General features: G+C 48.8%; 1 protein-coding gene across 3 annotated transcripts in view; it reads right to left on the reverse strand.

Annotated features, from left to right (window-relative positions):
* The window catches only part of VWF (von Willebrand factor), a 138,856-nt gene that overhangs the window by 107,704 nt on the left and 4,991 nt on the right, over positions 1 to 26,161 (reverse strand). For all 3 annotated transcript variants that reach the window (XM_036910125.2, XM_036910124.2, XM_036910123.2), the window contains exons 4-6: positions 17,878 to 17,980; positions 17,421 to 17,629; positions 12,691 to 12,815 (exon numbers count right to left, since the gene is read on the reverse strand). In XM_036910125.2, coding sequence (XP_036766020.2) covers positions 12,691 to 12,815; positions 17,421 to 17,629; positions 17,878 to 17,980 — 437 coding nt within the window. The remainder of the gene's footprint in view (positions 1 to 12,690; positions 12,816 to 17,420; positions 17,630 to 17,877; positions 17,981 to 26,161) is intronic.

Raw genomic sequence — 26,161 nt, forward strand, 5'->3', positions numbered from 1 at the left:
GAATATCAGCCAATACAAAACCCCAAAGAGAATATACAGAACACTTAAAAGGACTAGTTTTTAAAGGCTATTTTACAGTAAATCAAGTAACTGAGTTCCATGATAACTGACCCTGATAATAGGTCTCCCCTTGTGATTTATTTCCCGCTTCCTTCTCTCTATTTCTCAGCTTTTTCACTCTTAGTGGTACATGGAACACTGATGTGTTTGAGAATCAACAGTGTCTTAGATTTGACACAATACAGTTTTGTCCCCATTGGGTGCATCGTTCACTTCCTGCACAGGCACACTCGCCGACTGGAAGCCAGCAGTTAGTGAACGGACTCAGAACCTTCAGCCAAAAAGAAATAAGCACAAAAGTATCTAAATGGAAGGGAGGAGCCCTGAAGGGTAAACTAGAGCAAACTGGTGTTTGCAAAGGGGACAATGAAAAAGAGGAAAGAAATGACCAGTTTTGAAGAGAGGGAAATCCAATCAGCTAGATTGTACAAAGGATGACCAGAGCAAAGACTGGAGGGTTGGAAATCTGACCCGCTGCTGCTCACCATCCACGAGAACCACCAGGCAGCACCAGGGGCAAGCTGCAGTCCAAGGGGAAGCCCGGGTCCTACCCACAGTGCCGCGGAACTGGGGCCCCACCCCCTGCCCAGCCAGCGGAAGCAGCAAGCAGGGTAGAATGTCACCTCTGCACCCTGATCATAGCAGGGCCCTGAGGACCCCAAGGGGTGGGATGGCTGGTTCCCTGTGCACCTCAGAAAATCAACGGCCGCATGGGCTGCTTAACTGCAAAGCTGCAGCTGCAGACTCATGGGACAGGCAGGAGGCCGCTCCATCGTGGAGCCCCCTGCCGAGAGCAGCCCTCCTTCTGTGACACCGCCTTTCTGACTTACCTGAGGTAGGTAAGTCAGAAGCGAGGCACTGCACCCACTGCCGGCTGCTGAGAACAAGCAGAGACTTGAGGGCAGTTCTGCCTCACGGGCGGCAGGGACTGAGGCAAGTCTCACGTTAGCATGTTCTTGAGCAAAACGGGAATGACCCGACAGGCACTGCCTCATGGTGGGACACTGATGTGCCAGGCATGGAGCAAGCAACCGGTGAAGGAAGACTGCCACTGTGGGTCCCGTGCCTACTGAGGTCCCGGGTTATCACATGTGTCCTTCATGTGCCACCCTGAGCATTTTCCACAAGGGAAACTGAGGTTTCTGAAGGCAGTACCAGGAAGAGTCCTGCCCTGGGCTCATTGTGCCCTTCACAGCCCCATTTCCAAGATCTGCCTCTTCTACATGCTAGTGGGGTGACCCTGGGCTGTTTACTAACCCTCCTTTTCTGTCAAACGGGAACAATGACAATGGCTCCTGTCTGGTAAGAGTGTGGTGAAGACTGAACAGATGCTCACAATGGTTCAGTCTTATGAACGGCGCTTCCACACCATCACGCTCATCGATACCCCAGCCACTCAAGAGCCCCTCCGCTGCCCCTCCGCTGCCCCTCCCACCTCTGGGCTTATCCTCCAGAATGGTGGGCAGCTTGCCAGCCAACAGGACATCTTCGCCCCTTTCCCTGTCTCCATCTCCCTGGGCTCTACCATGGCAACAGGTCCACGTCCCTAGACCTTGGAGGCGCCATGATGAACAGAGGGGCTGCGGTTCATCTTTTCTGTAGGAGGAGCACTCCTCCAGAACTAAGTGGGTTTCTTTCTAGTGGGCCTGAGGCAGGACCCACTCTTCTTGCCATGTGCTGGTCTAAGAATCTCCCGAGGCTCAGGGGAGGGAGTCTGTGTCTCGGTCCTTCCCTCCAGCCACACTGCCTGCCCCCTGAGAAATGCCACTCAGAAAATGAGATGATGGGACTCTTACAGGGCAAAGAGGACAGATACTCAAGCTCTCGCCTACCTCTTCCCCCATCCACAATTTGGAATCAGAGGAAAACCCAAAAAGGGGGCTCCCCGGGGTCTCCTGAGTGGTGCTACAGTCACCTGGGCTGTAGGAAGGGGCTTGGAGCAGTGCCCCACAGGACCGACAGCACAGGGACCGGGCCCCAGGGTCCTCCCAGTAGGACTCAGTGTCAGCCAGAGCAAAGACGAGCCCCCGCAGGCCAGGCGTCCCAACCCTTTGGAAGCGACAGTGGGGCTGGGCCGAGTCAGTCCTTTCCCTGCTCGCAGGAAAAGTGGGAGCAGAACTCCAGCACATTTCCTGGGAGGTCCCTTGAGTTACTAAATGGTTTGCAGAAAGTCTTAGCAAGAAGGGTGTTTTCTGATTATCAGCCTGCAGGATGGGAGTGGATTTCTGCAGGAACAGCCACCTCCCTTCTTGGAGCAACGCCTTTGGCCTCTACCCACACACCTGAAGTCCAGTTCGGGTCTCTTTCTCAGCAGAGACATAAGGAGAGGTCTGTCCTCACACCTTGCCCTCCAGTCTGCCTCCGGCCAAACCCGGCCTGCACTTGGCAGCTGGAGCAGCCACAATGTGAGTGCCAGGCAGGCCTCACAGGCGTCCTCCCTCACCCCAGGGCAGCAGCTAGCTCGCTATCTCTGCCTCCCAGGCTTCCCGTCCCACTGCAGGGATCCCTGCCAGGCGAGGCCAGGCCCTGAGACAGGCCGTCTCCGCAGAAATAAGTCCAAGATAGAGCCAACACCCTGTCCTGTCGACCAAACAAGCATTGGCTGTCCGGGCTCTGAGTCCCCAGCAGTGTCCCAGTTAACAGAGGGGGCACATCTGCCTCTGCGCGCCCCACCCCAGCCTACAGGGCAAGGCCCTCACTCAGGAGGAAGACGCTAGGCCAGGCCTTCCGGTATCTGAGCCCAGCCAACCTCCTAGCTCCCATCTCATACATTATTGATGGTTCCCAACCAAATGAAGCTCCAGAGACTGCCTCAAAGAACCTGCAAAGAACACAAAGCCCTCAGAGAAAAGTGAGATCAAGAAAGTCTTTCAGATTTAGAACCTGAGGCATGGAAAGAGTAAAGAATGTACTAGATCAGGAGTTCACAAAGCACAGTCCAGAGACTTTGTACAGACTCCCAAGATCCCTTCAGGGGTCCACGAGGTCACAACTATTTTCATAACAGTATTAGGTGTTTCTTGGCCTTTATGCTTTCATTCTTTCATGAGCATACAGTGGGATTTTTCCAGAGGCTCCATGATGTGTGAGGTCACAACAAGCTGACTGCAGAAGAGGACACGACAATCCAGTTGACTTCTCCGAGCCAGGTAGCAACAAGATTTGCCAAACTGTGAAACAGGCAATATTTCTTTGTTTGGCATTACAGTTCTTTTTATTAAAAGGATGTTATTCATGTTAAATATAATGTGTTTATTATTTTTAAATGAGTTTTAAATGTTTTCTATTTCTCAGATTTAATACCTAAGATAGTAAATTATCAATAGATAAAACCCACTTAAACAGAATCTCCTTGGCGCCCTCGATCACTTATAGGAGTGGGAAGGGGCCCTGGAGTTAAACAGTGGGCCACCTGCTTTTCTGGTGGTGGGGTGACCAAGCAGGACACAACCCCTGACTCCATCCTGCAGGCTAGTCACCTGTCACCAAACCACAACCACATGGTTGCCCATGCCCTCAGTAGCCCCCGGCCATCCCCACCTTGTTTCCTAACGATTAGATTGGAAGAAGTGCAAAACAGGGGAAAGTTCTAAACAGCCCCTGTTTAGAAGCAGGGTCGGGCTGGAGTCCCAACACTGTCACTTCTAAATGTGACTTCAGAAGAATCATCTCACTTCGAGGCCCCTGTTTCCTCACCCATAAAAGAGGGAAGGTGTGGAGGAGGTTGGAAGCTGTCCAGGACCTGTTCTTCCCTTCCTTAGTCTAGGACCCTCAGTTTTCCATTTTCATCTGGGGACATAGTGACTGAGAATAAAGGTTCCATTTCTCAGCCTCCCTCACAGCCACCAATAACCGTATGACAAAGCTTGACCCAATTGGATATAAGCAGAAGGGTCATGTGCAAATTGCAGGAAGTGTCCTTAAAAGGAGAGGTTGTGTCTTTCTCAGTCCCTTCTCCTCCTACTGCTGGGATGTGGTTGTGATGTCCGAGGCATAGGCCGCCATTTTGGGCCATGAAGTTGAAGCCCCACACTGAGGACAACAGAGAAATGACCCTGGATCCCAGCACCAAGGGGTTCTGTACTGGCCCTGGACTTCTCTACCATGGGAGAGGAGTAAATTTCTATGCCATCAGCTGTTGCTTTAGGTATCCTATTGCTCACAGAGAAGCCTACTACTAATACAGACAGCAGTACCTACCTTAGACAGTTTCTGCAGAATAAAATTAGACAAGATTCCACAGGCAAAGCAATTAAGTGCTTACAGCTATTAATATTGGCCTGCTGTCAGTACGAGCCAAGCAGCTTGAAAATGGCCTCTCCTCAGCTCTCTGCTAAGCCATTCTGGCAGACACACAGAGCGATGGTCAGCTCATTTGCACACTTCCAGCATCTCCCTGACTCTGATGCCGGGCACCAGCTACTTCTCTCTTCCTGCACGTCCTGTCTGCGGTCCCAGAGGCTGGCAGGGGAGCTCCAGCCCACTCCATCAATCCATGACCTCACCCTGCCTGGGTGGGAATACAGACCCAATTGTGGCCCATATTAATCACATTCTCAGTTCATTAAAGAAGACCAGGCCTCTTCCCTGGAGACTGCCAAGCAGGTTGGAGGGAGGCAGAGAGGAAAAGAAGCCCAGGTCCCCAGGGGAAGCCAGGAGGAGGAGAAAAAGCAGAAACAAGAGATCTGAAATGCAGCCATTGTGTTTGTTCCCAAAGAGCTGACAAAGGAGAAGGGAGGGGGGCATTCTTAGGACTGAAGGGAACAAAGGAAGAAGCTAATATATAAAGTGCAAGCTTGTTCAGCCAGGCCCTGATCTTTCCAGCCCCGGGTGGGTGTCCTGTGGCTACACCTGGAGGAGGTGTGGAGGTGGCCGGTGCCTGAACTGGTCTGAAATAATGGGCTCAAGAATTCAGCCCTGTGACAGGGCACAGTTCCGCATTGGTCAGCCTGCACGGCTGGATGGGGGAGGGTTGCTGATTCTATTTATAATTTCGGGCTGGCCTGGGATTCCCACCCACATTCCAAAAACCAGCTCAGAAAGACCCTGTGAAACTGGGTTGATAGATTTCATCCAAATGGATGGCTTTGCAGAGTTGGACGTTCCTCTCTCTGAGATGGTTGGGGTACAGCCCTCTTGAGAAGTAAGATAACTGAATATGTCACAGAAATCCCCCCGCCATTGAAAGGACCCTCCTCACCCTCTGCCCTGGTCTCCTGGGAGGCATCCAAACAGTTCTCAGGGATCAGGCATCGGCCCAGCAAACTGGGAGAACAAAGGCCAAGCACCATCCCAGTGTTCCCAGCCTGGGGTCTGTCCAAGCTCTGGGGGTAGAATCGCTCCACCCATCCTGCTCCCAGAAGGGAAGATCATCAGCACGGTGATAAAAGCTGATTCCCTGAGCAGCCATACCGTCCACCATTTTTTTGGCAATTGGTCATTTACAGGCCCAAGATAGCATTTGTGTTGTTCTCCTTAGCGGATGTCTAATTTCTCCTGTGTGCCTTGTTCCATAACTGAGATTGCAAATTCACTTGGCACAGTTTCAGTATCACCCAAGTCCTAACAAAACATCTCAATAAATTTGTGCAAATGGGCACTATCAGATTCTTGTTCACTCTGTCCTCACCAGAGGGAAGGAAAAAGGAAAGAAAGCCACTTAGGGAATATTTTGTTAAAGGATTTTGTGATTGTTATGTTAGGGAGGCATTTGAATGGAAAGCTTGAGTTCTAGAGCCTTACCTGACCCTCCTCAAAGGTTTGACAAGTAAGTTCTGCTGAACTTTGAGGTAAATCTTTGAAACCCTGTGACAGCCTCCAATCTCTGCCATAAGGCTAGACCCCAAAAATCACAGCAGCCAAGGTCAGCCCCACCCCACCCCAAACACGGGGGCTCACTGCTCCTTATCCCCACCCTGTGCTCAGGTGAGTGAGCTTGCCCTAAAGGAAAAGGCTGCTTCTTCAGTCAGGTGTCCAGTGGAGCTCTGCTTCCTTGGACGGGGAGGTCAATAGGTACCAGAGGACACTGTAGACCGAACGCACCGAGGGCCACCCACTGGATGCATGGACCTCAGCAGAGCGAGTGAGATGCATCCTCACTCCCCAGCCTACAGAGAGCAGTTCTCAGTTCTGAGAGTGAAAGGGAGAGAGGTGTGCATCTCTGTACTTGTGTTCAAACCCCAAGTGGGAGCTAGGCATCACTGGGACATGGGGGGGGGGGTGGCGCCCCTGCCTGTAGAGCCAGGTCAAGTCACAGTGCTGTCATCTGATGACTACCTCTTCTGGGGTCACCAGGGTCTTCCCTTGAGATCCACTGACCTCCCCTAGACCAGACTCTCCAACCGCAATCAGTCTCCCTATGAATCCAACTCTTCTACCAAGCAAAAGAATTCTTCCTAATCAACAAGAAATGACTGTTCCAGGCCAAATCACCCAAAAAGTGAAGGGAAGAGGCAGAGAGCAGAAACAAGGATGCCAGGAGTGGGCCTGGCCAGTGAGCCCCCAGCCCTGCCATGCTATCAGGCACTTCTGCCAGTTCTGTGCTAGATAGCCTGCCCGCAGGCCTGTGAGCTGCCTTCCAGCACAACTATGGGCAGAGATAGTAGAAAGAGATGGGTACATACTTTGGCAACAAAAGGCTCGGGCACTATTTCTTGAGGACTTAAAGAGTGAATTGCATTGTCCCCAGCAGAATGCATAGATGAGGTGCCTCTGTGCTATTGAGGAGCCGTAGTAGGTTATTCGAAGTTAACATGAGTATTTGCAAATGTTAGCTGATGCAGGACCCATGGCTTCCTGGAGGAAAGAGGAACCATAGGTGAGCAGTATCTGTTTCAGAGGAGGAGACAGAGACAGTGTGAAGACAGGAACAGCAAAAGAACAAATGGCAGAAGACGGTGTTCACTGAGTAAACAGAGCTAGTGGAACACCAGCAGTCGGGGACTGTTAGGTGACTGATGGCAGTACAATCAGGTGTGAACACTGGAACAACACCTGGACAAACTAGACTGGAATGATCTTGGTGCCAAGGGTGCTGAGGGAGGCTTTAGCTTCAAATGGAGATAAAAAGAAAGGAGAAACTTACAAGGCAGCCAAGAAGGCTGCATAGGGCCAAGCTCTGCAAGGGGGCTGAGATGATCCCAGCAAGGATGTCTCACAGACATGACTCTAAAGGTTACCATCTCACCAGGAGATAGCTTATGAAGGGCATTCATGCAGTGGGCAGGGGCCTGGACTAGAAAGCTTCTAGCATCTCATCCCACTCTGAGTTACTATGAGCCTAAGATTTCTAACATTGACAAAAAGGTATTTCTTCTGCTCCAGACACCTGCCCGAGGTTGATGCGGCTGAGGGGGTGCACACCACCGGCAGGCTGAGTCACAACTGCTACACTCAGCCTTCTTAGGAAGGACTGGCCATCTTGAGGACCAGCTCTGGGAAAGCAGAGGGAAAGAACTCTTGGGGACACAGGCATGAACGTGTCCTCATATTCCAATGGCACAGCAGAAGCAGGAGATGGTGTTCCTGCTCTGGGGCAGGAGATCTGAGGAGGGTGGCTGCAGCAATCACACCTCACAGTGGAAGCCAGGCCAAGGCCATGGCCATCTGGTATATTCTGCAGCTCAAACAGTGCAGAGAGACAGCCCATTCAGCAGGCGGCCATTCACATTGCACACATTGTGAAAAGTAAAATAAAAATGGAGTCACTTATGTCAAGGAGTTTTTTTAATGGAACCAGGAGCCCATTAAGGAGGTGGGCTGTATGCATGTCCTCCTTGGTAGAGTCATGAACTTTTGAACTGGGTCAAACAGCAAATATTTCAAGGACTCAGCCCGAACACCTGCGACCTGCTACAGGAAGAGATTGTGATAGAGATGGCTTAGTACTAGCCCTAGCAACCAATTACATTCAGGCAAGATGACTTTTCTGCCTCCAACACCAAAACTCTTTGTGAGCAGCATAGACAAGCAGTCCCCTTCGTTTTTAAAGACTCCTAACTCTCGTTACCCAGTGGGACACAATTTGGGTTGCTACTTGAATCTGTGTTCCCCAAACTGCAATTCTCACACCGCAAATAAATGATTTTGTTTCACTTCTCCACCCTCTTTCCTCTATCGACATATTACAGGTACATGTGCATTCTTTGAACATTTATAATGTTCATGATGGCAGTTTCCCAACAGGAGGCGGTAGTGTCCAGAGGAAGGGTTTCTTTTTCTAATTAGCAAGAACATTGTATGGGCTAGCTGCCGCCCCAATCCAGCTCCTGGCGCCTTGGGCTTCCTGTTACAAACAGGATGGCAGGACAAAGACAAGATCCCTTTGTAAGTAAGGTTTGGCCTTTGCTGACATTCCCCAGACTGACAGATTTTAAATTTTAAAAAATTTAAAAGGTTACCTAAGAATCATTCCAAACTAGTCATTGTGTAGTAAAGTCACCTGCAAATTAACATTATTTGAGCATTTGTAGGTTGGGGCTTTTTATTACTACGTCTGCAACCTGAGCTCCAGACTCCACCAGCCCTGACCTCCCTTTGAAAAGCTGAAAAAAGTGAAATTTGCATGCAGTCAAACAAGCCATTATCAATCCCAGTAGAGAGGCTCAGGCTGTTGTTGGCATAACAAGGAAGCATTCATTCCCTTGGTATCAGTAACTGGACCTGGCTCTCCAAGTAAGCTGACTCCTTGCTACCACCTGGCAGACAAGGAAAGCACCAGCCAAGTGGGGAGATAAATTCTGGAAGCTCTCAAGACAAGTTCTCAGGTCAACGTAGTCTCCCCCACAAAACGCTTGCAAACAGCCCTTGGAGCCACAACGACAAACCCTTGAAAATGATGCCCACTCCCCAGACCTGACTTCTGAACCCCTGGGGCCCAGTGGGACTAGGCAGGCTGCTAACAGTTCCAAAGACCACATTAATCACCTCCCCGGAGAGGAGTCATTGTGCTTCCCAGCCAATGGGGAAGGCGCAGGTATCAGCAAACACACCCTGATTGGCTGAGGCATCGCCCGGCCTCTCCGCTCAGGTAAACAACCTGAAACCGGAGTCCCTGAGCAGAGGGAGCCTGTGTCCTTGGGAGATCTGGCGTGTCTGGGGACCTCAGCCCAGCACTGAGAACGAGGTAACCAATTTCTTCTGCTGCTCCCAGGACACTGGTTAGTAAGGACTTTACCACACCCAGGAGACAAAGTGAGTAGCAAGCAAGCAGCTGGAGCCTAGGAAAGGCACCCAGGAGACAAACCCAGCCTCCAGACCCTCCCTGCCTCCCCTGCGTCTCCCTCCTCAGCTGGGCTTCAGTGTCAGGCTTCCCATTTGAAAATCCTGTCTTCATGTATCATTTCTTGCGGATAAATGATAATATTTCTTTGTGCTCCCATAGTGGCAAACACTGGTCCACCACTTACTCTGCCTTGGCCTATGTTTGCAAAATAGAGCAAGAGGAAGCCCAGGGCCTCAAAGAGCTGGTTCGTACCAGAGGTATATTCATGGCCCCCACGTCACTCACCCTCTGAGGCACCCCCCTTAATCCCACTTCTACCCAGAGAACTTCAAAGAGCCAGAGAGCATGAACCACAGACTGCAAGCACGGAGATAAAGGAAAGAAATTCACCTGGGTTCATAGGCAGCTCTGGAAGAAATACTGGCTTCTGTCACTTACCCAACCCTCAGGGTGGACGTGTCTGGGCACCTTGGCCTCACCTTAAGCCGTGCTCAGCTCCCCAAAAGGAATGGGGCTGTAATGGGGAGGAAATGAGACAAAGAATGGGAAAGAACCTCCCGTGTGGCTTGCAGGGAGAGGGCAGGCCCCAGGGCCAGTAAATAACAAAGACACAGCAACAGCCATGGCAGCCCCCCCAACTGAGCCCCACTGTGTTGAGCACTCTACATGCATTCCCTCTCTCAGATCCCCACAACGGCCCAGGGTAGCATGTACCACTCCTGAGCCTATTTTACATATGCAGAAACTGAGGCTTGGGGAAGGCAAGTGTCTTGCCCGGAGTTACAAAGACAGGAAGTGGCCTGACCCCAAACCCATACCCTTTGTTCAAGCCCAAGGCCCAGGGACGAGAAAAACTCAAGGGGCTACGAAGAGCAGGCTCAGATGTCTCAAAGTCTTCCTGGGAAGAGGAGGAAACTGCCCTTTCCACAGGACAGCACCCTCCTCCCAGGTGCCAGAACGCAGCCTGCCTTTGTTGGCTGCCAGCACTGGGCTGCATTCCAGGCGACCCCGGTGTGTTTACGGACCAGCTGGAAAACCGACCACCGAAACACTGGAAACCCAAGAAAAAGGCATTTGGAATGTACTTGTTTATACTGTTTATAATCAAGGCAGCTGGACTGAGCGTCAACCCAGATTATTTTCCTGGGCCTGACAAACTCCTTGGTTCAGAAAATCAAATTGTTCTACGAAAATGGAAGAGATTCACTGAATGAGTAACCAGCTGACAGTGAACCTCCCTCATGCTAAGGGGTGTGTGTGTGTGTGTGTGTGTGTGTGTGTGTGTGTGTGTGTGTGTGTTATTTTGCTTCTGGAGTAGGAGATGGCTGGCATTTCTCTATTTATACACAGATTTGGGTACATCAGACTCCTACAAGTAACAGATTGGGGTTTTTATTGTGGAGGTAGTATCAATCCTAGACAAATAACATCACCTACTTTGTATTCATCTATCCACTGAATATGTACTGAGACCTATTATAAACTGTCCCTCTAGCCCAATCTGCAGATGCCCAATCAGAGAGCTTTAGAGCTGAAAGGAACCTTGGGCACTGTGGAGCCCAACTCCTGAAGGAAAACACAGGGGCCTTGGGTAGAAGTGGCCAGAACAGCAGCCGTGGGGGAGCCAGGCAGGGCTTGAATTCTGCCTCTGCTGCCTATCTTCTGGTGACTTTGGGCAGCAACTGGGCCTCTCATGCCTTCAGTTTGCCCATCGCTCTGCAGACTGTGCATGCAAGGGTGAGGGGTCTGTTGATGCAGCGGTGGTCCTGGGTACACTCAGGGGCCTCCCTCACCCCGGTGGCTCTAGGTGAGGACCGGGTGGTTGCTCCCTGGATGAGGGCTGGGTGGGAGGCTGTTAAGCAGCTGTCTCTACGGGGATGCCCTTCAGAGCCAAAGGACTCACCCACCAGCAGCTAAGAGTGTCACAACTAAGGGCTCACAGCTGAGTCACCCCGTTGGCATCGCTTTCAGTCCAAGGGAGCTTGTCCCAGCCCAGAGGCAGCGTACATCCAGTGACCTATGGGGTGGGGGGGCCGCCCCAGCTTCCAGAGCTCCTTGCGGGATCAGCTGAGGCCTGGGTGTAACTCCATGGCAGCCCCTCCCCCGGGCCCAGCACCCCCTTCTAGACACCAGCCCAGGGAGGTGCCCCACCAGCTCCCTGCACACAAATCTCCCTCCAAGAATGTGCTTCCCAGGGAACCTGACTTACAGCACCTCCAAGGAGCCTTGTTCCCCAGCCAGTGAGTTTCTGAGCACAGCCGTGACAGGAAAATCAGTGCACTGAGAACCCGCTTCATCCCAATTCTTGCTGCTCCCAGGCAGCCTGACTCCGAGGGGACAGAGGGGCCTTGCACTGAGGGAAGCGTTGCCCCACCCCAAGTGGTATTCTCCCAACACCCCAGGCACAGAGGCCAAAGGCCTTCTCCACCTGCAGGAGGTGGAGGCACACAGCCCTGCCACGCCCCCTCTGGGTGGCAGTTCTGGTTAGTGGGACCATAAGGGGGAAAGGGCTGCTGATGAGTTACTGACCCAGTAGAAATCAGGCTGTGTGGGAAGGGACAGGAGGCGCTACCATCTGTACTGGGTCTCAGGACAGAAGTATACACACGTGAGGAGGCCACGTGACCACAGCGGCAGCGCCTGGAGTGACGTGGCCACAGCCAGTGAATGAAACTGTAGCCACCCGAAGCTGGAAGAGGCAAGACTGGTGGGCATTCTCCCCCACAGCCTCTGAATGGAGTGGGCCCTGCTGACACCTTGACTGTGGCCCAGGGAAACGAAATCCACACCTCTGAGCTCCAGGACCATGAGAGAGAATACCTTGCTGCTGCCGTAAGCCACTAAGCTTGAGCTCGTTTGCCGCACAGCCTCAGCAACCTGTCACACTGTCCTCGCTGGTCACTGAAGGCCCCTCCACCTCCCCTAGTTCCCCCAACTGTAATGTGGCCCAACCCCCTTCCTGCTGATGTACTGCTACGACTTGGGGCCTTGTCCTTCTGTTTGTACTTTACAACAAACGTTTACTGAGCACTGAAAAAGGAGTAGTGTTCTATTGAAGAATTTCACAAGGGTGGCAGGTAATGATGGTGGTATTTGAGGACCAGAGAGGCCATTGGAGCATAAAACAGAAAAGTATAGTCACTCACTACACCAACTCCTTAGAACAGCCCTATTTTTAGAGTTCCAGGCCCAGAATGGCATTAGAATTGGAGTTAACCAAACTCCAGCCACAGTGGGTTTTCAGATGGGAAGGAGCTTGTGGGAACCCTCTAATGAACAGCCAGGGTGACCCGCAGAGGTGGGCCCACGCCTGCCGTGGACGGAGGACCTGAGACCACATGTCTCTCTGCCTCTTACTTCCAAAAGCCCCAGCCATCCAGACCACATCCAGCCTGGGCTGCACCCACCTTCTGCACTTCCTCTGAGGACATGTTGCAAGAGCTGCTGGGAGGTGATGCTCGCCTGCACCGCTGTTCTCCGCTGCTCAGGGCCCAGGAGTTGGCAAAGTCATAGGGGTCTGAGGTCAAGGTCCCTGTGGGGAAAAATTCCAGGAAAATGTAGCCACAGTGATGTCTGACCCTGGACTTCTGAGTGAAAACTCTGCCATCAGCTGAATCAGCCTTCCATGAGAATCATGCTTAGGCATCTGGAGTGGGAGCACCTTTTGAGCAACACTCAGCATAACAAACACAGGGCATGGGCCTCAGAGCTCAGCCAGTGTTTGGTGAGAGACAGCTGGGTGGATATGAACAGTGAGGAAGGTGACATGAAAGACGAGGAACATGACCACCCACTCCCACTTCTCCTTGTCTTTGCCTGCTTTCTCCCACGTGCAGAATATTCTCCCCGGCTTGGTACCTGGACCATCTCCATTCACTCTCTGAGATGCAGCTCCAATGCCACTTCCTCCAGGAAGCCCTCTAAGCTAGCTCCACCCCTGTCCCCAACCCCAGCCTGGGCTGGTTATGCCCCTGCTCTGTGCTCCCTCCTCACCCTGTCCATCCCTCCTCCAAAACTCTCATCATCCTTGTGCTAGTATTCTTTTTGCTTCTATTCATCCCCCACTCAACTGCGAGCTCCTGCATTCAGAGCACGGGCTGTGTCTCTTATCTCTAAACTCTTCTCTGGCAGATTGTGGGTACTTGAAATATTTTTGCAGAATGCAGGTGAGGTTGTGGAATCCAGGCTCCAAGCCCTACGTCTCCTGGTTCCCACAGCATCTGTGCCTTAGTACTCATGACAACCACGCCACTGTCAGCTACCCACAACAGACTGGGAGGGACTTAGGGACCTTTGTGACCTGAGGCAAAGTAGGCACCTAATAACACTGCTGAACCTTCACTGCAAAGGGACTCAATGGAGCATTGAGACAAGAAGCCGTTTTGCATAGCCAGGCCTGGAAAAGGGAAGCCTGTATCCTATTCCCAAAATAAGGTGGTTAATATAAATCCAAGTACATCAACAACACAATAATATAAAATGAGTGAAAAGAGGCAAAACTTTACAGTAAGAAGACAGAAAAGATTAGGTTACATTACAATAACAATAATGGGCTGTAATGAGATACCGCTACACATCTATTAAAATCACTAAAATAAAAAACATACAAGGTGACATTTCCAAATGCTGGCAAGTATTCCGAGCAAGTGAAACTTGTACGTTGCTGGCAGAAATGCAAACGATTCAGCTACTTTAGAAAACAGTTGGCAGTTTCTTATAAAGTTAAACACATGCTTGTCATACCACCCACTAATCCCAGTCCTAAATATTTACCCAGAGAAATTAAAGCATATTTCTATACAAAAATCAATACATGGATACCAACTCACACTTATTAGGATGGCAACTATCAAAAAAAAAAAACCAGAAAATAACAAGTGTTGGTGAGAATGTGAGAAATTGGAACCCTTGGGTGCTGTTGGTGAGAGGAAAAGTGTCATAGTCGCTGTGAAAAGCAGTTTGGCAGCCCCTCAAGGAAGTCAAAATAGAATTGCCACATGATCAAGCAACTCCATTTCTTGTATATACCCAAAAGATTTGGAAGCAGGGCCTTGAAAAGAAATTTGCACACCCATATTTCTTGCAGCATCATTCACTATATGTGGAAGCAGCCCAAGTGTCCATCCATGCATGAATGGATCGGCAAAATGTGGTCGACATGTCCAGTACCTATTTAGCCTTAAAGATTAAGGTAATTGTAACATAGGATACAACATGGATGAATTGTAAGGAAGTTATGCTAAGTGAAATAAGCAAGTTACAAAAAAGATAAATGCTGTATGATTCCACTTATCTGAGGTACTTGAGTTGTTAGAATCACAGGGACAGACAATAGAATAGTGGTTGCCAAGGGCTAGTGGGAGGGAAGATAAAGGGTTATGGAGACAGATAGTGGTGACGGTTGTGCAACAATGTGGACGTACTTAATGCCACTGAACAATACACTGAAAAATGAGTAGGATAGTACATTTTATGTTATGTGTATTTTACCACAATAAAAAAAATGGAGAAAAGAAAGCCTATACATGAAATGTTTATAGCTGCTTTATCCATAACTGCCAAAAACTGGATACATCAAAGTGTCCTTCAACTGCTGAATGGATAAACGGATTGTCCCTCAACAATAAACAGGAACAGACTAATGATACACGCAACCACAGAGATGAATCCCTGGTGGGTTATGTTACATGAAAGAAGCCAGACATAAAAGGCAAAAGACTCTGAGTACTTTACGGTTACACTTATGTGAGTTTTGGAAAAATCAAAACTAAAGGAACAGAAGAAAGATCAGTGACTACTGGGGCTAGGATCTGGGGGAGTTTGACTGCAGAGGGGCATGGGAATTTGGGGTGGAGTGTAAAACAGTTCTATAGTTTGGTAGTAGTGGTTACATGGCTCTACACTTCTGTGAAAACTCATAGAACTATATGCTGAAAGGGTGAATTTTACTGTATGTAAATTATACCTCAATAAATCTGACTTCAAAAAAAATGATAAAAATGCAGTATGTGCTACTTTCACAAGACATATCCAAAACAAAACAACACAAGAAAGGATGCAAGTATAGAAAAAGAGCCATCAAGCAAATACTAACCTAAAACATGTGGAGTATTTATATTAATGTCAGATTTTAAGGCATAAGCATTGTTAAAAACAGCAAGTGTCATGACATAAAAGACAGTTCACCAGAGAGAATGTAAGCTAATTCAACCATTGTGGAAAGCAATATGGAGGTTCCTCAAAAATCAAAAAATAGAAATACCATTTGACCCGGGAATTCCACTCCTAGGAATTTACCCAAAGAATATAATTTCTCAGATTCAGAAAGACATATGCACCCCTATGTTTATTGCAGCACTATTTACAATAGCCAAGAAATGGAAGCAACCTAAGTGTCCATCAGTAGATGAATGGATAAAGAGGATGTGGTACATATACACAATGGACTACTACTCAGCCATAAGAAAGAAACAAATTCTACAGTTTGCAACAACATGGATGGAGCTGGAGAATATTATGCTCAGTGAAATAAACCAGGCAGAGTAACACAAGTACCAAATGATTTCCCTCATTTGTGGACGATAACAACAAAGCAAAACTGAAGGAACAAAATAGCAACAGACTCACAGACTCCAAGAAGGGTCTAAAGGTTACCAAAGGAGAGGGGTGGGGAAGGGAGGGAGAAGGGGATTCAGGGGTATTATGAATGGCACACATGGTGTGGGGTAATCAGGGAAGACAGTGTAGCACAGAGAAGGCAAATAGTGACTCTGTGGCATCTTCCTACACTGATGGGCAGTGACTGCAATGGGGTAATGGGGCGGACATGATAACAGGGGTGAATGTAGTAACCACATTTTTTTTTTCGTGTGAAACCTTCATAAGAGTGTATATCAATAATACCTTAATAAAATAAATGAAAAATAAAAGACAGTTCACCAGAAAGATTCAACATTTCTAAAACATAATAACAAATGTTCAGAATATGTAAAGCAAAACTTGACAGAATTACATGAAGAAACTGACAGATTCATCATCATTGTAGAAAAATGTAATACAGCTCTCTTAGTAATGAGTAATTGAAGCAGGCGGAAAATAGTAAACATATAGAAGATTTAAAAAACACAGTTAACAAACTTAATTCAACAAGTATATATAGAATCCTGCACCAGAAAATATATTCTTTTGGAGTACATATATAGAACATGTATGGAGGCAAATGATCGTGTATGGAGGCCACAAACAAATCTCCCCAAATGTCTAATTTAAATTAGAAATCAATTGAGTCACAAAAGATAACTTAAAATTCTAAACATTTGGAAAATATAAACACATTTTATAGATCAAGAAAGAACTCAAAATATAAATTAGAAAATTCATAGAACTAAATGAAAATAAAAATACTTTATACATATCAAAATCAGTGAGGTGCAGGTAACATGGTATTTAGAGGAAAGTTTATAGCCTTAAAAGTACATACTGAACAATAAAATGTTGGACGAATCAGTGCTGGAGAAGACAGAAACAAATGATCTTACTGTTTTCCAACATGTAAAGTCCAATGAAAGGACTAGTCAACTGTTTCTCTAGACACTTACCCCTTAAACTATGGGTAGCTGGGTCATAAGGAAGAAGGATGACTTTATACAAATGTTCAGCTTTTGCAAGGGAGCATCACTAAATAAATGTTTATGTAATTGAAATTATCCAAAGATAATTAAAAATTAGTAGTGGTTTTCACATTGTCTGTATTACCTTCTGTTGCTGGTGAGCACACACATAAACTGGCCTTTTGGACAATGTTGGGAACCACCCTTTATAAATTTCCTCCAAGAACTCCCGACTGTAATGGCTCAAGAGAGTCTATTCAAACCACCTAGCACTTACCCACCCTCTAGCATGTATAGGCTGCTGTGGGGGATTCAAAGTTGAGCCAAGTCAGGTTGAAGTAGCTCCAAGTCTGATATGATGGGGGTCTGGACAGTGGGGAGAACTGCTAAGAGATAGGTTGGCAGTATAGATGAGCAGAGGTCCTGGGCAGGCTGGAATACCAGGAAAGAATGTTATAATGGTCTGGGAGCAGGGGCAGCAGAAGTATAGCCACACCGCAGGGAAATGGTGTCCCAGGAAAGCTTACCTTCCTGAGTCCTGAAGTCATCTTCGGCGAAGATGTTGAGGTTGCCACACAGCCCACAGGTCTTGTTGAAGTACCTGTCTGATAGCAGGACTTGAAAGTTGCCGCTGCCATCGATCCTGGCCACAAAGCCGTAGGCCTCGCTGGACAGCTTATAGTGGCCAGCCTCAGTTTCCAGATACAGCCCTTGGGAGGCATAGGGCATGGAGATGCTGGAGGGGCAAGGATGAGCGCAGGAAGTGGGTTTCTCATACATTTTCTGGTGTCCCTCCCACCTTCAACCCAAGCCTATTCTAAGGGTTCTGGCCACGGGGCAAAGCAGCAGAGGGCCCAACGGAAGTCAGGGCACCCAGCCCTGCTGCTCGCTCCCTCTGGACAGGTTTACGTCCAGCTCCTTCATCTGAAACACAAGGGGGCTGCCAGGGTCCTGTCTAATCTGGGCATCCTGGGCTTGACTTACCTCCGGCCCCCCTGCAGCGCAGTACCATTGATATGCAAATGGATGTCAAAAAACTCCCCAAGGTACACAGACAGGCTCACCCTCTTGCCATTTTGGAAGTCCCCTGAAAGAGAAAAGGGTCATGGTGGTGCCTATTACCAAAAGAAGCTGATACATTTATTTATAATCACCATCGCTAAAATCTTATCTCAGTGGAAAACTCCCCCAAAACACCTAACAAAGAGGCAATAAAAATCTCCCTAAAAATCTCATCTACTCACCCATTTTTCCATTCACCTAAAAATATTTATTGACTGCCTGCTGGATACATTAGCCCTCCAGAAGTCTCTTTGATTTCTCAAAAGAAAAGTGTAAAAGCATGATCCTTTCGCAATCTAAGTATATGATAAGCATGCAGCAATGGACTACATTGTAAGTCAGTGAATAAAACTAACAATGTGAATGATTGGTAATAGGTACTCTAGGCTAGTGTTAGATAAAATGCTCTCTGAGGACAGCCCACATCAGAATCCTTGGGCTTTTTGTTTAAAATGGAGATCCACAAGTTCTACCTCAGTTTACTGAATCTGCTCCTCTGGGAGAAGCTTAGAGACACTGCAGGTAAACCACCTCGCTCCGCATGGAAAACATTACAGAAACAATAAATGATCGATATCGCCATTGGAGATGCCTGACTAACCAGGCACATGAGGAAGCAGTGCCTGACAATGGTTCAGTCGGGAGGGGTGACCGCAGAGACGAGGGTGACGGTGACAGCAGCGGACAGGAATGAAGGCGGGAGAATAAGCAAGAGACCATTTTCTAGGAGACTGCAAAGACATCACCCCCCAGCTAGAGCCTGAGAACCAGTCCCTGGGCCAGACCCTTGGGGTTCAAAGGTAACTATGGCCACAGAAGACGGGGGTCCAGAGCAACAGTGCAGTGTCTGAGTCTCCAACCTTGGAGACCAAGAGGCTGACGGGAATAGCTCAGAAGAAGGGCAGCCAGGGGAGACAGGGAGAGAAGATGATGGAGGAAGAGGGGTAACGTGGGGCACTGTGCCTCAGGGCTCCTGCAGGAATGGGGCACGAGGCCCAGGTTAACCCTGGAAATGAGGAAAGACACCTTCTCTTAGGAGGGTCAGGGGAGTGGGGCTCCAGCTGGGCAGCAAGCCAGGAGGAGCAGAGTCCAGGGCATGAAGGCCAGGAGACTCGGCAGGTTTGCTGGTATGAGGTGCGGTGGCAGAGGCGAGGGCTGCTGAGAACGGGGGCTCCGGAGGGTACGTCCTGGGCTGCAGCCCTGCCAGGGCCTGAGGGGGAGACTTCCTCAATGGGGCCCATGCTGGCCCCAGGCTGCCGGAGGACAGCAACCACCTGGCCCACGACACCCACTCCAGACCAGCCGGAAGGAGCGGGGACACAGACTTGTTCCTGGTGAGATTTCAGTGAGGGCCCAGTCTAAGAACAGTACTTTGGACAGTACACTGTTAGCAGCTCCGAGACACCAGGAAGGCCCATAGACCACCCACTGCCACATTCGGCCCAGCTCCTGACCAGGGCCATCGGGAGGAAAAGGCAACACAACCAAGTTCAAGGGTTTGTGTCCTCTGACTGAGACTTCTCTGCTCTGAGCTTTCACTTAGAATGGTTTTTAAAGCAAACAAATCTTGAAAAAGTTGAGCAAACTTTCTGACAGCAAGAAATTAGCCAAAGAAAAACAAACAAAATTACACAGGTAAGTGATGGAACCGGTAGAGTACAAGGTGAACGGTGGCAGCTGAACGGTGGGAATATGTCCTGTTCGTCCAACTTTTCTGAACGTTTCAAAATTTCCACAGTAAAACGTTGAAAAAACAAGCAAAGGTGACAGCCTGGCAACAGCCTCGTTTGCAGTCCCTCCCCAGAGCCTTCCCTGCCCCCAGGTGTGCCCGGTGGACCAACACCAAATCCCTTCCTGGGCCCCCACTGGGGCTGACTCAGAGCATCCACTCCTGGCGGGCGAGCCACCCGCTGCGGGGGCGGGGTGACAACGCGGCCAAGAGGCAGGGACTCCCTCCCATGACCACAGAACACATCTCCTCATCAGTACAATCCACCTGTCGTCTCAGATCAGATAGATGGGTGTGCATTCTGCCCCTGCTCACTGGGTAATTCAACCAAATGTTGCCTCTGAGCTCAAGACAGCTCCCTGAAACAGGAGAGGAATTCCCAAGCGCCTCTCCTCACAGGCAATTCCTCCCACGGAGATTCAGATGCAACCAGGCAGCTTGGGATGGGCCACTGCACTGCAGTTGTCATCTGTAGCTCCTCCAGGCTCGCAAGGACGTAAAATCACCTAAACGGTCCCTTGCTCATGGGGGCAGATGCCATAGGAAAGCCTCAAAGGTCAGTATCACTACAAGCTTGAAAGGCTCCCACTGTGTGGAGGTGCGTGGGAGCCCTGCCCTCTTCAAGTGAATGCTGAAGGCAGCCTGGCCCCACACCGTGGGACTGGGGCCCATGCAGGGAGGGGCTGGCTGTCGGAGCAACTTGCCCATCGTCCCAGAGCTAATGGACTCAGATCAGTGCTGATTTCAGTATTGGAAGGGCTGGCTCAGGGCCCCAGGAGACCTCAGCATTAGGAAGCCCAGGAGCAATGCCTGGAGCAGAGGCTACACAAGGCAGTGCCCGCAGGTGTGGGGGGCTGGCTGCCCGGGAGCATCACCAGTCCGGGGCGGGGCTGGGGTCCTTGGTGAGCACTCAGCTGCAAGCGTCTGGCAAGTACAGCTGGGAGAAGCCTTCAACTCAGAAAAACATGCTCTGGCAGCGGGAGAGATTTTTGTGATCCTCTCAACTGTTTTGCCCAGAAAGCAGAGAAAACACACACTTTACTTCATGCCCCACTGTGTACACACTCACCATGTAACAATTATCACCCTTCCCTTGGGTCATGCTCTCTGACACTCTCTGATGTCCTCCATGCTATCCCATTTAATTTTCTTAATAGCTGATGACACCCATTAAATTAATTCTGTAACCCATATGTCATGACTCAGATTGAAAAATACTGACCTAGATGGACTCCACTTTACAGATAGAGAAACTAAGTTTACAACAGGCACCTCGGCACTACTGACATTTGGGGCCTGATATTTTGATGTAGGGACTGTCCTGTGCATGGAAGAATAATTAGTAGGGTCTGGCCTCTACCGCACAGATGCCCATAACATCAACCCCCACAATGTGACAATCCAAAATGTCTCCAGACACTGCCAGGTATCCTCTGGGGAAACAGCACCCCAGCAGAGAACTGTTGGTTTGCACTTTCCAAGGGTCACAGCCCACATACGGGTTTTCTGACTCCAAACCTTAATCTCCTTTCTCAACACAAGACTGCCTAATGGGGCGCTGAATGCCCTGGATTCATCATTAATGCAGGGGAGAAGTCAGGATTAGCCTGCTGTTTTCTGTGCTTTCTCCCCTCCCCGCAGCACTCAGAGTGGGAGCTAGTGATGTGCATCCATTAGGAAAAGGAGCCCTTAGAAACTGCCACTAAGCCCTGGACAGACCACATCCCACACACCTGCAGACAGCACGCCTGCGACCGCTTGGAGAAGATGGCTAGATGTCCACCCTCAAGAAGCCGGGGAAGCTCTCCCCATGACTCTGGCCCCGTCTGGCCCCCTGAACTCAGTGACTGAGGTGCTCCGTGAGGCAGGAAGGCCTCTCCTGCATGTAGGAGCAAGAAGCAGAGCAGGGAGCAGGCTGACGGCTGGAACCAGTCAGACCAGGCTGCTCCCTTGGACTTCACAGTGTGCAACTCACTAACCTGCATTTCTATGAACACTCCACAGCCACGCCTATGATTCTGATGCCAGCAATGGTTCAATGCTGAGAGACTGCAAGCTGGCCTAATGGCGCCACTTATTGATGTGGAAACTAATGCCTGGCTGGGTGAGTGACTCAGTCTGCTGCTGGTTGTTTATGGCTCTCTCTGGGCTGGCTTGGGAGCAGATCCTGCAGTAGCTTAGGAGGAGCAGTCTCTCCAAGCATGGTGCACCAGGACTCTCACGTCCCCCCACGCCCCAGGCCCTGTGCTGGTGGGCAGGCACGCCCGTGGCCCTGGCCTGGCCCTGCAGCCTGCCTGACCAGGAATCAGGGTCAAGGAAAGGGGCCTCCACTTCACACCAGGTGGTCCTTCATGTTCAGACATAAACACTTTACCCAGGATGTGAGCAAGGTCCACAGGCCCTCAGAGAGGAGTGGAAGTTTGTGACTTAGGAATGAGGAAACAGGATGTTATTGCAGAACAAAGGAGCAGAGGTGTGCACAGGCCACAGCCGTGCACGTGTAAGCCGGCCCTGCCATGGCCCAGCATGCCTGACCTGCTCCCTGCGGCCCCTGACCCAGCAGGGCCAGCCCACCCAGCCCAGGCCCAGCCTCAGCAGCCAGTCCCTCTCCCAACACCCAGCACTGCCGTTGCCAAAAACATGAAGAGTAGCCACCCATTCGCCCTGATGTTCACAACACGATTTTCCATGGGAATGAAACCAATCTATATTAAAGAGTGATTGTCCCGTAGCCTGGTTTAAGCCAGTTACCTGCCAGAAAACTGACATTTGACACAAGCAAGTTGTTATAAGAATTAGAACCTGGCAGGATGGGGGTCCTACTGAGATGTTTTGAACAGAGAGGCCTAACACGGCCCTGCAGTTCTCCTTGGCCATGGACACCCAGAACAGGCTGGCCAGAGAGGCCAGGCCTCTAGCACAAACCCGAGCAATGCATGTTACAGAAAGGGAGGATGTTACCCTGACCTTGATAGAAATGCCCTCCAAGGGCCCAGCAAACCCTGTCTCTACCACATTCACATCCAACATGTGGGCATCCTGTGTGAAGGTGGCTGTTCTCAGTCACTAAGATTTGGGTGACACTTCACATTTGGAAATGATTCATGCCCCTTGATCCTCATGGTATCCTGTTTTAAAGTTGAGGAAATGGAGGCTGAGAGACAATGGGCTACCTTCCTAAGGACAGTCAACGAGGACGGAGAGTGGAGACAAGGGCACAGCTTTCTGACTCCACACTGGGTCTTCCTATGCTTGCAAAGGACAAGGCTGGAGTGGTCATGGGGGCTTCCTGGAGGAGGTGCCAGTGACGGCCCAGAAGCACCAGCACAGCCTGCTTCCCCACCTGAGAGGGCTGTGGCAAGTGGGGAGGTATCTGGAGTTGGATTTAATAGTGGGAGGGGACTTTCCCAACATACTGCTTGCCCCGCTGGGCCCAGAATATGAATTCTGTGCCTGTCCCAAAGATGTCATCACATGTTATCTACAAACTCATCTCTGGGGCAAGGAGTCCACAGCAGGAGTCAAGACAGCAAGTCCCCAGTGTCTCCACAGGACCCCTTCCCTGGTCCTGAGGCCCAAAGCCATAGGGTAGCGAGGGTGTCCCTGTTTCTCCTTTCAACGGTGACCTTCCTGTCATTCCTAAGCTTCCATTGCTGCAGAGCCATCTCAGGTAGGCAGCCCATCCCACCTCCTCTATGACTTTTTTTTTAATATAAAAAGGAACACATTTTTTATTAAAGTATCATTTATATACACTTTATGACTTTTTAATAGGTTCAAGGAAAAAGACAAAAAGGGAAAATGGTTTTATCCTTGTGATGAGAGCTTTTAGGATTACCTTTCTAAGCACCTTACAAATACGCCACACATGTTAACTATAGTCACCGCACTCTACCTGACACCTCCAGGACTTACTTATCTTACACTGGAAGTTGGTTCCTTTTGAACCCCTTCCTCTAATTCCCCCACCCTCCTCTGATAACCACGATCTGATTTCTTTTCTGATGAGATTGGTTTTATGGTTTAGGTTTTGGCAAGGTTTAGATGGCACATATAGGTGAATCGTGGTATCTGTCCTTCTCCATCCAGTTGTTTCACTCAGCATAATGCCCTCAGGTCCACCCATGTTCTTGCAAATGCACTGTGATTTTTAAAGTTGCAAAAATCCACTTAAAATAAACACTGAGCTACAATTGCATCAAATACAAAAGAACAAAATACCTAGGAATAAACTTAACCAAGGAGATGAAAGACCTTTACTCTGAAAAGTACAAGACACTCATGAGAGAAATTAAGAAGACATCAATAAATGGAAATCTATCCCATGCTCATGGACAGGAAGAACTAATATTGTCAACATGGCCATCCTGCCCAAAGCAATCTATAGATACAGTGAAATCCCTATCAAAATACCAAAAGCATTCTTCATTGAAAGAGAACAAATTGTTCTAAAATTCATATGGAACCACAAAAGACCTTGAACAGCTAAAGCAATCCTGAGAAGGAAGAAGAAAGCTGAGGGGATTATGCTCCCCAACTTCAAGGTCTACTACAAAGCCACAGTAATCAAAGCAATTTGGCATGGCACAAGAACAGATCCATAGATCAGTGGAACAGAATACAGAGCCCAGATATAAACCGAAGTATATATGACCAATTAATATATGATAAAGGAGCCATGGATGTACAATGGGGAAATGACAGCCTCTTCAACAGCTGGTGTTGGCAAAAGTGGACAGCTACATGTAAGAGAATGAAACTGGAATATTGTCTAACTCCATACACAAAAGTAAACTCGAAATGGATCAAAGACCTGAATGTAAGTCATGAAACCATAAAATTCTTAGAAGAAAACATAGGCAAAAATCTCTTGAATATAAACATGAGGAACTTTTTCCTGGACACATCTCCTTGAGCAAGGGAAACAAAAGCAAAAATTAACAAGTGGGAGTACATCAAACTAAAAAGCTTTTGTACAGCAAAGGACACTATCAGTAGAACAAAAAGGCACCCCACAGTATGGGAGAATGTATTCGTAAATGATTTATCTGGTAAGGGGTTAACATCCAAAATATATAAAGAACTCACACCCTGCAACACCTAAAAACAAATAACCCAGTTACAAAATGGGCAGAGGACCTGAACAGACACTTCTCCAAAGAAGAAATTCAGATAGCCAACAGGCACGTGAAAAGATGCTCCATATCGCTAATCATCAGGGAAATGCAAATTAAAACCACAATGAGCTATCACCTCACACCAGTTAGGATGGCCAACATCCAAAAGACAAGCAACAACAAATGCTGGTGAGCAAAAACAAATGTGGAGAAAGGGGAACCCTCCTATGCTGCTGGTAGGAATATAAATTGGTACAACCATTGTGGGAAGCAGTATGGAGAATCCTCAAAAAACTAAAACTAAAAATACCATTTGACCCAGTAATTCCACTCCTAAGAATTTACCCAAAGAAAGCAAGATCCCTGATTCTAAAAGACATATGTACCCCCACGTTTATCACTGCACTATTTGCAATAGCCAAGATATAGAAGCATCCTAAGTGTCCATCTAAAGATGAACCAATAAAGAAGATGTGTACATACACACAATGGAATATTACTGAGCCACAAAAAGAAAACAAACCCTGCCATTTGCAACAACATGGCTGGATCTAGAGGGTATTATGCTTAGTGACAGAAGCCAGGCAGAGAAAGACAAATACCAAATGACTTCACCTATCTGTGGAGTATAAAAACAAAGCAAAACATAAGGAATAAAACAGCAGTAGACTCATAGACACCAAAAAGGGACTAGTGGTTACCAAAGGCAAGGGGTTTAGGCGGGGCAGGGGGAAGGGGGAAGGGGATAAAGGGGCACAATAATTCACAATCACAGTACAGACTGGCCACAGGGATGGTAGTACAGCACAGAGAATACAGTTAATGATTCTGTAACATCTTACTGCATTGATGGACAGTGACCACAATGAAAGGGGTATGGACTTGATAATATGGGTGAATGTTGAACCACTGTGTTGTATATTTGAAACCAAAATAAGATTGAATATCAATGATGCTTCAATCAAATAAGTAAATAAATAAACTATCAAACAAACACTGGGGACACCTGAGGTGGGAGGACTTCAGTCTTCAGTTTCAGGGTAAGGGGAGGTTTTCTCCTCAGCTGCTGACTCTGGAGCAAGATGGGTCCCCCAAGTTCAGAGCGGCTTCCTCAATTTGTCACACCCTGGTCCTTTTAGCCTCCTACCTGGTTATTACCACCAAGGCCACCCTGCCTCCTGCCTCCCTACCTTTTAGGACCATTTGGTGAAGAACCAATTCCCTCTTGCTCCTTCCTGCTACACAAGACTCCACGACAGCTCGTCCCCATCTGCTGAGTCAAGAAACAAACTCCCCGCTCAGCCTGCGAGACCCCGTCCTGTCAGTCTCATCCCTGTGACCCAGCCTCACATCCCACTAT

The sequence above is a fragment of the Manis pentadactyla genome, chromosome 14, assembly GCF_030020395.1.
Source record: "Manis pentadactyla isolate mManPen7 chromosome 14, mManPen7.hap1, whole genome shotgun sequence".
Taxonomy (NCBI): domain Eukaryota; kingdom Metazoa; phylum Chordata; class Mammalia; order Pholidota; family Manidae; genus Manis; species Manis pentadactyla.